Source organism: Prionailurus bengalensis, chromosome D3 (genome assembly GCF_016509475.1).
Source record: "Prionailurus bengalensis isolate Pbe53 chromosome D3, Fcat_Pben_1.1_paternal_pri, whole genome shotgun sequence".
Taxonomy (NCBI): Eukaryota; Metazoa; Chordata; class Mammalia; order Carnivora; family Felidae; genus Prionailurus; species Prionailurus bengalensis.
In genome coordinates this window covers 36,081,184-36,095,107 of record NC_057356.1, presented here as the reverse complement: position 1 = coordinate 36,095,107, position 13,924 = coordinate 36,081,184, and the positions used below count along the sequence as shown (strand labels likewise).

General features: G+C 39.6%; 1 protein-coding gene across 10 annotated transcripts in view; it reads left to right on the top strand.

Annotated features, from left to right (window-relative positions):
• The window catches only part of PTPRM (protein tyrosine phosphatase receptor type M), a 798,103-nt gene that overhangs the window by 491,651 nt on the left and 292,528 nt on the right, over positions 1 to 13,924 (top strand). For all 10 annotated transcript variants that reach the window (XM_043558322.1, XM_043558320.1, XM_043558321.1 and 7 more), the window contains 3 exons: positions 735 to 844; positions 9,944 to 10,145; positions 13,148 to 13,250. In XM_043558322.1, coding sequence (XP_043414257.1) covers positions 735 to 844; positions 9,944 to 10,145; positions 13,148 to 13,250 — 415 coding nt within the window. The remainder of the gene's footprint in view (positions 1 to 734; positions 845 to 9,943; positions 10,146 to 13,147; positions 13,251 to 13,924) is intronic.

Here is a 13,924-nt window from a genome sequence, read left to right as displayed (position 1 = left end):
CAATAAGTGTATGTCTCCTGGTGTATATGTGCAAGAATATTACTCGGAAATATACCTAGAAGTGGGTCACATGATACATGCCTCTTTAACTTTACTAAGTACTACCATTACCAAATTGTTTTCCAAAGTGGCTGTACCAATTTCCACTCTCACAAGCAGTGTGTGGGAATTATTATTGCTCTGTATTTTTCCTTATTTCTGAAGAATACAAAAGTTCATTTCAAAGGTAATTACTGATCTTTGTGTAATTGATTCATGTTTTAAAGAAAAAAAAATGATGGAATTATTTTCTTTATAAAGACAGTGCTAAAACCATTTAAATGGTTTTAAATTTCGTATTTTTATTTTTTTATTTTTATTTTTAAAAATTTTTTTTTTCAACATTTTTTATTTATTTTTGGGACAGAGAGAGACAGAGCATGAACGGGGGAGGGGCAGAGAGAGAGGGAGACACAGAATCGGAAACAGGCTCCAGGCTCTGAGCCATCAGCCCAGAGCCTGACGCGGGGCTCGAACTCACGCACCGCGAGATCGTGACCTGGCTGAAGTCGGACGCTTAACCGACTGCGCCACCCAGGCGCCCCTAAATTTCGTATTTTTAAAAGAAAACTGAATGTATCTGTGGCCTATTAAATCTTATGTCTCAATTGAGAGTTAAAAATCTAATATATCTAGAAAAATCTAATTTTGAGGGGGGTCACTCAAACTTTTATTGATTTCCCCCCCCCTTCTAGTGCCAGGCGCTGTTCCCACTGAATCCATCCAAGGAAGTACTTTTGAAGAGAAGATATTTCTTCAGTGGCGGGAACCGATTCAAACATATGGTGTCATCACATTATATGAGGTAGTATACACATTCATTAGTAATTTAATTTTTATTATAATTTCCATGTAGCTAGACTGTCTAGTATTTTTAAAAATGCATAATGGCATCATGTCTTTTAAGAAGTTTATTGTCTTTGATAGTTATAATGGTTACTGCATAGAAGCAAAAAAAAAAAAACACTGATTTTTTTCAAATAATGTATCATTTCAGGGTGTATATTTATAATGCTTTGGATGTTTCTGGACTATATGCTATTATATGTAAAGACACAACGTAATATTTTTAAAAAATAACCTGTATTAAAAACAATAAGTATTTTGTAACGAGCATTGATTAGGAGGCAACCCCATCTTGCTAGCTATAAAATATTTTACTACTGAATTATAGAAGAACGGTGATTATCCAATTAGCAAAGTCAATAGACATTGTCTCAGGGATAACAATTGAATAATGTCTTTTGGTTCTTAGTATTAGCAAAACATCCTTTCGGCTTCCGTGGCATAGTTTTGTCTACTGAGGCATATCAAATGGTTGAATGGTAGAGAGCAGAGAAGAATTTGATGAATTGTTCAAGAAAAAAATAACAGCAGTGACGGGGTGACAGTCATCATCACATCTGTACGAGCATCATTTCGCTGTGCCTATTGTCATAGAAACAAGCAGGTGCATTTTTTTTAAGCTAGCATGTATTTGAATGCAAATGTAACAAAATTATATGTTGTTAGGTTTCTAAAAATCGCGACTGTTCCTCTGGTGGAGCCTCTGCTTGAATACCTATCAGAACTCCTGACAAAAGCCTGAGCAGATTAGCTGTCAGACAGTAATCACTGGTAAACCCCTCCCTGACCCAACGAGCCTCACATTTATGTTGCCTTCTACCTTTTGAAAATTGGTATTGAAATGCAAAAATTAATAACAATAATAATGTTTTTAATTGAAAGCTAAACGAAGTAAGAGAAAAGGAAAAGTTGATTTTCATGTTAAGTTATTGATGCTGTTCATTGGTTGCTTCGTTGTGAAAGAATTCAGCGTTAGGAACATCGATGGCTCAGCCTTTTGAGAGCTAAGTTTTATAATCAAATCAAATAAGTTCATATTTTTTTTCTCAATGATCAGAATCTTTCAGTTAATATTTTTTGGCCCCAGGACCGTTTTCTGGCCTCAGTTTTGGAAATTCCTACCTAAGAGTAACAGAATATTTTATGAGAAAAGATAACAGCCTTTGAATCAATGTTACGTTCCAAGAAATAAGTCTATCTGTCCCAGAAGCCACATGTTCCTATCTAGACAAACAGAAAATAATAGCCAGATCCTTTCTTTCTGATCCCACTGAGCATACATCTTTGTGTAAAAAGTAACTTTAACATGAAAACAATAGGAAAAATAATTCAAAAGAAGAAGCTATTAATATCTCTGAATTCAGCAGCCAGGGTCTCCCAGCTGAACACAGATCTAAATGCTGTTATAATGGGGATACGTGAATGTGTCATAAATCAGGGTTTTAAACATCAGATATAGTTAAGTAGCACAGGCTGGTTCATTTTTCTAGGTACCAAAGGGAAAATGTCAAATGTGTACGTTTTCTGACCACCAAATCTTTCTCTGTCTTTCCCCCATGCTTTCCACAAGTAGGAAAGGGGGTTTCTGTTCTCAAAATAGGGCTTACATGGTGTCTCATGAGGAAGCTCTTCTTTAGTCAAGATGCACTGCCTGTGCCAGAGTCAGTGATAGGCACGGCTTCCTCCTGGAGCTAAGGACTGTTGTTGAATGTTCCTCGGAGGACCAGAGGCTCTGGGGACTGACATCATGCTAAGGAAATGGAACAGTTGTCCAGAAAAACAAAAACAAAAACAAACAAAAAAACCCAGCAATCTTAGGAACAGTACGTTCTGTCATAGAAACACATTTGACTATAGGTAAAAACCAGAGGGCAAGGTAAATTATCCTCATTGGAAAAAACTTAGTAACAAATGATACAGATGTTTCCTTAGGGCAGGGAGTATGCTTGGATCCTTTTTGCAGAAAAGAAGAGAAAACAGGTTGAATGCAGTAGATGTTGTACATGAATATGCTGTGGGTTCAGGTTATTTTCAGGTTCTCTCCTTACCTCTTATGAAAGATACACCAAACCATTAATGATCAGAAAATGTCAACATCATCATTTTCTGCCAGATGTTTTGGCAATTGACAGCATGAAAACACTCTTCTGATCTTACTCTTTGCCTCTCTGTTTTATTCCCCTAAGGTCCATCTTCAGTGTTCTTGAACTAGCCTTTCCTCTCTCTTCTCCCCACCTTTGTTTAGGCTTTAGCCCTTCACATCCCTTACTTTTTGATCAGCCCTTTATTTTTATCAGTCATCTGCCTGAGACCTAGACTGACATTTACAGCCTTCCTCAACAGCAATCAAAATTTTTATTTTATTAAATTAGAAATGTAATATCACTCTCTGAAGGAATATTTTAAGTACAGAAGTATTCAAAATAGTATCCTTGCTTCTTGCTTGCACTTTACAGAGGTAACAACTGTTAACTAGGTCATGTCCTTCCAAAATGTTATGAGGTAGAAATTATAGTGGAAATTCACTTATGAATAGAGATCAATAAAATTTAATAAATATTCACAAATCCAGCATTTTTTACAAGAATAATATGCCATATAAGACATCTACCTCACACCATACAAAAAAAACTCCTACCAAATGGAGTCATGTTCTAAACACAAAAGTTAAACTACCAGAACATGTTAGGAAAAATAAGGACGATATTTCTATAATATATCTTACTGTGCTTGACAATAAAACCAGAAAGTTCTATTTTAAAAGATTGACAGATTTACCTATATAAATATTTAAACTTGTAAATGACAAAAGATACCACTTGGAAAGTCTAAATACAGACAGAAGACTTGAGGAAATTATTTTCAACATTTATAACAGTCGATGAGCTGTTGGCTGCAATGTATAGACTTGATACAGATTGATAAGAAATAGACAAAGCATTCCATTAGAAAAACTGGACAAAGAATAAGAGGAGACAACTCATGGGAAAAAAAAAATCCAAGTAGCATGTAAGCATGTGAAAAGGTACCTACCCAATCTTATTAATGATTCAGAAATGAAATAAGTGCTACAAAAAGTTTAAGTCTGTATAATATCAAGGGTTAAACAGTGATGCGGGGAAATGCATATGTGTTTAGACTGTTGGCGGGAACATGCATCTCTTACGTAGATAATTTGGGAGAACCTTTCAAAATGTAAACATTGCATATCAAGTCTATTTCTAGAACTTTCAGCCAGTAATACTCCCAAGTACACAGTACTCGGGGATATATACATGTCCAAGCATTTTCTTTAAATGGCTCTCAATTGCCTAGTGAGTAAACTCCGGACTCCTGGTCATGAGAGTAACGCATCTACAAACTTTGAAATATATATATATATATATATATATATATATATATATATATACACACACACACACACACACACACACATACAAACACACTCACACATACATATCTTTCTATCTCTCTGGAGATACACAGCTCATATATATATATATATATATATATATATATATCAAAAAATGTATGTATCATTGACATACTGTACTTGTCCTGGATATTTTCTTTTTCACACACACACACACACACACACACACACACACACACACACATTTCTCTCTCTTTCTCCCTCTCTTTCCATAGAGAGAGGTGAACCAAGAAAAGGACTCTTAACTGTAGAGAACAAGCAGATGGTTACCACAGGGGACATGGGAAGGGGGATGGGTGAAATAGCTGATGGGGATTAAGGAAGACCCTTGTGATGAGCACAGGGTGATGTATGGAATTATGAATCACTAAATTCTACACCTGAAAGTAATATTCCACTGTTTAGTAACTAACTAGAATTAAGATAAAAACTTAATTCCAATACACACGCACACGCGTGTGTGTATGTGTATTTAGAACCTGATGCCATAAACCAATCTAATGTGTGAAGAGTATAAAGTGCAGTGTTGTATGGGTATGTACCAAACAAAGTAGAATGGTCTGGGCTTGTCAAATGATTGAAGTATTGATGAATCAAGAGTTGAAGACATGTCCAGATCCCGAGCCTGGATAACTGGGCTCAACTAATCCCTACTGACTAAGATAGGTAATAGAATAGAAAGAAGTAGAATTTAAGGGCCCTGTTAATAAGTTTGGTTTTAATATTCAAGGCCTTCCATGATCTAATTCCAATTTACATTTACTACCGTATCTCCCATTATTTTTTTCCTGGAATTTCTGGAATTTAATGAGCTATGTATATGGAATTTTAATCCATCACACCTTCTTTCTATCATTTCCTTCTTTCTTCCTGATACTGTCCCCTCTTCTCTCCTCCTCTGGGACTTCTGCTTATATTTCAGTTTTTCATTCAAATATTATACTTTTCCCTGAAATATTCTAGGTTCTTTCCTCCCCACCCCCCCCCCCCAATCAGATTTAATTATTCCTTCCTCCGATTGCTTGTCTCTCCATTAAAAGACTGTATTTAACCCTGGCTGAAATTCCAATCAAGTCACCCTTCCTAGAAGATTTTGAATCCCCTCCTGGTCAAAGATGGCATGTTATTCCATTTTGGTTTTCTATGAATCTTGTAGTTTAGGACCTGAGACCACAAGTAGAGGAAGGGAAGACAATTTGGGAATATTTCAGGCACCTACATACAAATTGGAAATCATCCAATACAAGCTGCCGTTGACCCCCATCTCACCTAACTCTAACCCCCCACCTGTGTTGTTTGCATTCCCTTTTGACTTGGGGGAATTGTATAAAATTGCCTAGACCCAACATGGAACATCAGTGTTTTTCATAGAGGCTGCACGAAAATTGCCTTATCCCTCAGCCACAGTGCAAGTGTGGAAGCAATCCCAGGCATTCCTTCTGGGAGTTTCCTGCTGCTTTACTACAGCCTGCTACTTAATAGAACTTCATAAACATGAGTTGAATAAACAATAAACAAATGAAAAAAAAAACCACATGCCAAAAGGACATGGTATGATACGTTTGGGTGTGAGTGTAGAGATGTTTTTTTGGCATCCGTTAAAATAATTGCTTAGATAAATGTATATGGAGCATCCACTCTACGATAGGAGTGGATTCTAGAGTTGACTGCTCCTGTTCCTGAAGAGCCGGTTTTTTATTCCTGGTATTCAAACTCCCAGAGCTCTGGATGGCTTTGAGGGGGATCGATGACCTTTCTGACATTTTGTGTCCTCATATATACAACATACTTGCTTGTTAGGGAGAGGATCCATAATTTTTAGGAGTGCATGAGTTAGTGTGCATGGGTGGGGGAGAGAGGATCTATGAGTCTTAGCAATTTCTCAAACGGCTGTGCCTGAAAGACTGTTACTAAGCCCCATCTAGCTTATCCTGTTGACCATGGCCATAGGTGAGTACGGTGGAACGATGGGTCCTTTGATAAAGCATTTACTTTCTGCGCTGTAGTCAGTGTGGGGGTGGCCACATCCTACTCGCGGTCGTGTGAGCATTTATGTGAGTGCATGCACACACCTCTTCTCCCCAGGAGTCTTCTTAGGAAAATATCTACTGAGTGCCAAATATTTACTCATCACCGTGGGCTCAGAAAGAAGAAGAAGACATCAATCACTCCTCAGAAAGAAGATACAATTACATGAAAAGTTCCAATTCCGTTGGCATATTTAAATCATGATTTAATACTACAGAAGAGCTGTGACAGTGCTCCATGATGTATGGCCAAATGAACTTATGAATGCAGTGACAACATCAGGCATTCAGCTGGTCCAATGATTGTTAGGCCAGATTTTGGAAGGCTTTCCAGAGAAGTAAAATGGGAACTTTAACTTTAACCATGGGCGGGCAGACATGTTTTGCTCCAATCTCTCCTGAACTCCCAGTGTCTTTGAAAGCATTTCTTTCTTAAGACCCTTCCCCCCCCCCTTTTTTTTTCCTTTTGATTTCAGTAACAGCTCTCTCTGTTGGCCTTTCTGGCTCATTTGTTGGTTTCTCCTCCTCCACCATTGATTACATTAAATATCAGTGTTCTCCCTAAAATCCTTTCCCCAACGACCTCATCCCTTCCTAAATAATACTATTTCAATGCTGATCACCCCCACATCTCTATTTCCAGGCCAAACGTCTCAAATCCCAGCTTATACAATGCATGGTATGGCCACAAGCCAGCAGTTCGTTTCCCCTCATTCATTCCATCCCATTTCAGTAAAGGCGGGGCCATCTTTTGCTTAAGCCCAAACTGTGGACCCTGTCCTTGACACTATCCTTCATAGTGTCCTCATCCAGTCTGTCACGGAGTTCTGCCCATTTTCACTCTCCAGTATGCCAGTTCTCTTCATTCACTGCGCTCTTCACGGTGCTCACCTTAGTCCCAGCCACTGCACTAGCACAGGAACTAGAGGTTTCCCTCGCGGTCTCTGCGGAAGCTCCCAGTGGCCTCCCTACTACCATTACTGCTTCCTTCCAGCAAACCACTTCTCCCCTTGGCCGCTAACACGGTCTTCTCCTAAGGGCAGTCAGATCATTTTGTTTGCACTCTTAAAAATGTTCAAAGGCTCCCCCGTGTGTGCATCCATCCTTCTTATCTTAGGGTACAGAGCGCTGCATGTTATGGCACCTGCCCACTCCTCCAGCCACTGATTGAGGGACCACGCTCACCTCACCTGCTGGGCCACAGCCACACGGACCTTCTTTCTGTCCATTGACTGTGCACGGAATGCTCCTGCTTCACGGCCTTAGTTCATGCTATTCTTTCCCGAACTCTTGGCACAGCTGGCTCTCTCACAAGTCCAAGTCTCCTCAGATTAACTGTCATCCCCTCAGTGGCCCCTTCCCCAGTGGTTCTTGGTGGCTGTGCATGTATCCCTCCCTGCCCCCAATATTCTTTATCTTAGCACCGTGTTTGTCTCATCTACTGAATTGCAGGGTTTTTTTAATTATTAATTTACATACTGCATCTCTCCCAGCTCCACCCACTGAAGTCCAGTTTCTTAACCACCTGAGGGCAGGACCTGTGTCCACCTGCCGACCGTGGTGCTCGCGATGTCAGTGCTATTCCATCAATATTGGAATGGAATGAGTGAATCAGAGTAGGTAGAGAAAACGGGTCACAGATAGCCCTGTCACATTCCAGGCAGGTGAAAGTTTATGAGGAAAAACAGCGTCAGAAAAGCCCAGTGTTTGTGGTACAGTAAATCTTTATCCCCCAACCAGGACAGAAGGTAATATAATATCATGGTGTCGAGTATGCAGAAATAAGTTTGAAGAAGAAGATGTCGGTGGGTCTTAAACCCAAAGGTAGGGAGTTTGGACTTTGTCCCATATATGATTGTGTACCACTAAACTTTTTGGTAAGGCAATGAAATGAACAAGGAGATGTACCTAGCCCTGACGGGTGGTGCTAGTCCTCGTTTTAATTATACTGTATCTTAATTGTTAAATTGCTTCTCTACTTGTCTACCAGACTGTTACCTCCCCCGGGTCAGGTACCGTGTCCCAATCACCAAGTGAGATCCCAGCTCAGAGCACAGGGCTTGGTGCACCAGAGACGTACAATGAATAGGTTTTGAATGGGTGAATGAATGAATGAACTTTGGGGAGTGAATATGCCGTCAGAGCTTAGAGCTGCCCTCTCTGAACTACCTTTTTCTCGAGAAGTGTCAGAAGGAGGACCAAGTAAGCAACTAAGCACACAGGGGTGACAGCGCTAAAGTCCCTCCCACAACAGCTGGTGGTAGACAGGGTCTTGTCTCTTATAAGGGAAGTCTGCTAAAGGGTTAACAACAGATATGCCACCTGACTCTGAGACTGGCATGCACCGCGGTGATTAATATATACAGCAAACATTTTCTTGCCAAAGCTGAGATGATTCAATCTAAATATTCTTCCAGAGAGGTCTCCTTAATTATAATGACATGGTATAAATATAAGAAGAAAGAATGTCAATTATCACTTCGTATAATAACAGTGTTAGTGTTCATGCACATAAATTATAAGTAAGTTTACCTATTTAAAAGCAAGGAAAAGTGCTCGGTTTTGCAATTTAAAACTTTTGAGTATGCCACATTTAAAAATTATGTCATTATAACCAGTAGAAGTTAGTAATCACCACTAAAATGCGTGTTCGTGAATAGGTGATGAACTACTTATAGTGAAATTCTTTTAAAAATCACTTGAAAGGACAGATTTAAAGACACCTATGTTATATTTATTTTCATGCATTCCAGACTCATCCAATGTGCTTTGAACAGCTGTTAGTTACGTGGCAAAGATATGAAAGCTTTTAGAGTGGCTCAGCCTGAAATGGCAGCTCCTAGTCGTGCATGGTGATTTAAATTTAAATTTTAGTTAATTAAGATTAAGTAAGATCAAATTTTCAGGTCCTCAGTCTCACTAGCCACATTTCAAGCCACCTGTGACCAGTGGCTACTGTCCTGAATAGTGCAGAGTAGAACTTCCCTATCATGCGGAAAGTTCTCTTGGACAGGGTTGCTCTAAAGAAAAGAAGTAAATAGGACCCGTCACGAGCACCACAGTCATACCATCAAGAGCTGCTGACATGTGTCTGGGATTTATTTTGAGAGCAGATATCTTTGCCCATATTGATGAACACATTTAAAAGTGCCCTTAGTTTCCAGTAGACAATAATCCTATTCAGTGCTAAATCAAACTGGCCACTGGCTGAGAGATGAGGCCTTCCCCTTGTAAGGTCCTTATCTGTTTGAGCTAGTTGTACATTTTGTGATGTTGTTTGAAGCCAACTGTAATGTAGTTTTCCAGAGTGACATTTTGAAAGCAAACAACTTCAAGGTATTAGCTTAAACCTGAACTCATCCTTTATGTTCTAATCTACTGGCGTTCAGTTCCTCTGTCTATAAAAGTAATAACTCATAACAGTTTTGGCTGAATTCCTGCGCCCCTTCACCAGATCCAGGATTTGAAGAGTCTGAGTGAGTAGAAGAGCTTATCATAAAGCATCTGACAGTGCATACATCACAAGGGTTTACTGGATAAAGATGTGATCCCGGTCCACCTGCTCCAGATATGTTATCACATTCTTATTCTCTTGCAGATCACCTACAAAGCTGTCAGTTCCTTTGACCCAGAAATAGACTTATCCAATCAAAGTGGAAGAGTTTCAAAACTGGGAAATGAAACCCATTTTCTATTCTTTGGACTGTATCCGGGGACCACGTACTCCTTTACTATCCGAGCTAGCACAGCTAAGGGATTTGGACCTCCAGCAACAAATCAGTTTACCACCAAAATATCAGGTATTAAAAATACATTCATGAGTTATGTCTTTTATCAGAAGTAGCATTTTTGTACCTTTTCATTCCCATTGTCAAGGACACAAAGCTCATACCATCTTACACATTGTATTCAGATTCCCACTTTGGTACGTATGAAAATCAGATTCCTGGAATTGAATGAAATACTGCAAATACTTATAATTTGGGAGCTTAAGATCCTCCTGCATTAGGAAGCAGCCATGTTTTATCAGTTTGCATCGGAGAACGGGAGCATGGGCGATGGTTCTGGTCTGTATGCTCCTACCCCCTTCACAGTACAAGTTACCAGAGCAGCAGTGGTGGAAAGATCTCTGCAATGAGCTGTGAACGACTGAGTGCTCAGCAGATAGACAGCATTATATGGAGTCTGCTTCCAGAAGGGACGGACCTTCCTTGGGACCTTCACCATTAGTAGTTGCCCATCCTTTGCAACGACAGAGGGGTGGCACCAGGCACTTACAGCCTCCAGCTTTTTGCTGGTAGAGACTCAATTACGCCATCCAACCAAAGACATAATTTGAGAAGAATTTCTGGGCATGTGCAACTGTGCAGAAAATGTCTTTGTGCTTCAGACTAGAGGAAATGGAGTTGCCATCTGCTCTGGGATTTGTAACAGCAATAAACACAATTCCACGGACATTCCCTTTTTCCATTCTTTTCCCCTTTGGGTAGGAGTGGGGGAGGTATTTGAGTTTTGGCTTTGCCTGTTTTGGTTGGGGTAGATGAGCAGGGGGCAGGTGAGGGAAGTAACTCTTTCAGTCACTCAGTGTTAGCTAAATAATATTTAGCCTGATTTTCACATATACTGTCCCTCATTTCTAGTTCTTGGAAAGTTTTTTGCTTAGAATCGGAGACAGGGAATTGCTTACAGCTCGAGTACTATAAGCATTATTAGGTTTGGACATTGGTTTTAAGCAGCTATAACTTATGGGGAAATTTTTGATCGTGTAAGATTTTATTTCTAAGCACAAACTTGACTTGAAGTTTAATATATGTTGATAGTTCATAGAAAGCATCAGGTGATAACAATATGGGGAGTTGGAAGAAGAGGAAGAAGTCTTTGGGAGGTTAGGAAAATGGCATAGTGTAGAGAGAGCTGAGCAAGTAGAGAAACCACTAGATTTGGAATCAGAAAATATGGTTTCTGGTTGTAATTTTCCGTGTGCTCCTTCTCTGATCTTGATTAAGTGCATTGATACTTGGATGTAATTAAGATGATATCACTGCTGCTTGAATTTATGATGGAGAATAAGGTGGGAATGTGTGCAAATATATGTATCTCCAGGCCCCTGCCCCCCCCCCTTTTTGGTAATTTTCCCCTATGGAAACTGTATTTCAAAGATTATTAACTTTTTTTAATGTTTATTTTTTGAGAGAGAGAGAGAGAGAGACAGAGTGTGAGGAGGGGAGAGGCAGAGAGGGAGACACAGAATCTGAAGCAGGCTCCAGGCTCCGAGCTGTCAGTACAGAGCCTGACGTGGGGCTCGAACCCAAAAACTGTGACATCATGACCTGAGCCAAAGTTGGACACTTAACCAACTGAGTCACCCAGGCACCCCTTAAAGATCATTATCTTAGAGAGGATATTCTTTTAGAAAAAATAATTCATTTTTTGCTACTTTTGTTATATAAAAATTCTGGTTGATACGAGTCTGACTGCTGTTAGCCCAGCAAGTTCATACAGTTCTATCCGGAAACAAAGACAGTTGACATTTTAGTTAGCCTGCAGACTCATCAAGAATAACTATTTGATTTTTATAGTTCAAAGAAAATTACAGTTTATGGGCCCCAATTTTCTACTTTCGTGGACCTCAAATAGAGAACTATTCTCTATACAAAATGTAATTCTGTGTTATGAATCGGAGTTAATTTTTAATAGAATTGGAGTTAATTTTTAATGCTGAGAAAATCCAATAAATGGAAATGAGATATAACCCATGTCTTTTACATAAAAGCTTTTTATATGTAAGAGACTTTTAAAACTGTATTTAAAAAAAATTGATCTCTAGCGTTCTCATCAGGTACCTACACCTACACCTGTGGGTCTTAAAAAGACTGTGTGCCCTCCCACATCACAGGCTTCATGAAATGATTTCTCTTGTCCATGGCGATGACAAAATTACTGAAGAGCTCTGTCGTTATCTTCTCATAATAAGACTGAACAATCTAGAAACAAAGAATGCCAGGAAATGGAAATAGGATTCACGTGGAGTGGAGAAAAAGAACTAACATTTGTAGAATTATATTTGCCTGGCTCTCTTTATTATCTCTTTGAATTCCCATGATAACCCTAGAGGGTAATTTCTCCTGTTTTGAAAGAAGAGTAAACTGAAGCTCCAGAGATAATTGACGTGCCTCAGCTCTTGTGCTGATTAAAACAAAACAGCAAAAAGTCCAACCGAGGCCTCTCTTACTTCAGTTCCCGTGTCTTCTCCGCCTGCTGCTCTCCCTGAGAGCCCACTAGTGGTCACTGATTTCAGCAAGCCTCCGTGGCCCCTGTAGTCCTCTGCAGATCCCTAGATGGATCTCTGGCCCACACAGCCTTCCACCTTGACTCAGATGGGAGGGCTATAATGTTCAGTCTTATGATCCTAGTGCTTGTTTCTTAAATTTGCATTTAAAGTCATTTTTAAAGAAAAGCATTCCTACCAACAAGTACACAGGTTCTAAGCCCACAGCTCGCTGACTACATCCATTCAGCGAGAATGCAAATCAAGACATAATATTAACTAACACCGCCCGAGCCCCCTCACACTCCCACCCAACTTAAACTCAAGATGAAAGAAGTCAACATATATTGGTTCTAGAAGTGCTTCCTCGTATTCTGTGTAGGGCATGTATGTAAAGGCTGCCCGTCGTTGGTTCGTAGCTGCAATTTAAGTGCACTGTGCACTTCATGTTCTTTGGAAATGGAACTAGGAAGGAAACTGAAAAGATCAACCAGAAATATAATGAGTCTCCCATCTCACACATTCTTCCCCCAGCACCCTCTATGCCGGCTTATGAACTGGAGACCCCTTTGAATCAAACGGACAACACAGTGACAGTCATGCTGAAACCTGCACACAGCCGGGGCGCACCTGTCAGGTACTGAGCAGAGGAGGGGTGGGCTGGCTCTAGAGAGATAGGAACTAAAATCAAATTGATTAATTCCTTGAACGTGTTTTCTGGGGTTTTGCTACAAACATCAGTCAGCTTGTAAAGCCAGTATCTTTATTAGCTCTAATTAGATTAGAAAGGGAAAGTGCTTTGAACCAGGGTGACCAAGTATTGTGTATGGAGTTTGATTCAGATGCAAGTGCATTGTTCTTTGAAGATAAGGAACAAAAGCCTTAGTCTGTGGAGAGGTGGCTGTACTTCTAAAAAGTAATTGCTTGCTGAAATTTAGTTACCCAAGGGCCGATGACATTTTTATCCTGAGCTCTACTCCTTAAATGGACGTTTGTGGGTTTTCTGCTTGTTTGTTTGTTTACTTGGGGTTTTAAGTCACTTAACTTATGGTAAATGGGCTAATTTGTCCATTGGATAAGTGGTATATAGTTGTTTTTTAAAAGAATCAGATGATTGGAAAGAGCATTGTGAAGTCTTTATTTGAACATATTTATTACCAACAGGTAGGCCCCATTTCTCATTCCATGATGATTTATACAGCTGAGATATTACCAAGTGTAACTTGTACAGTGAATGAATAAAATAAATTTATTCTTCCTAGGAGGGAGCAAAGGAATGCCTGAATAACTCTTGAGTATGAACTTGTCATA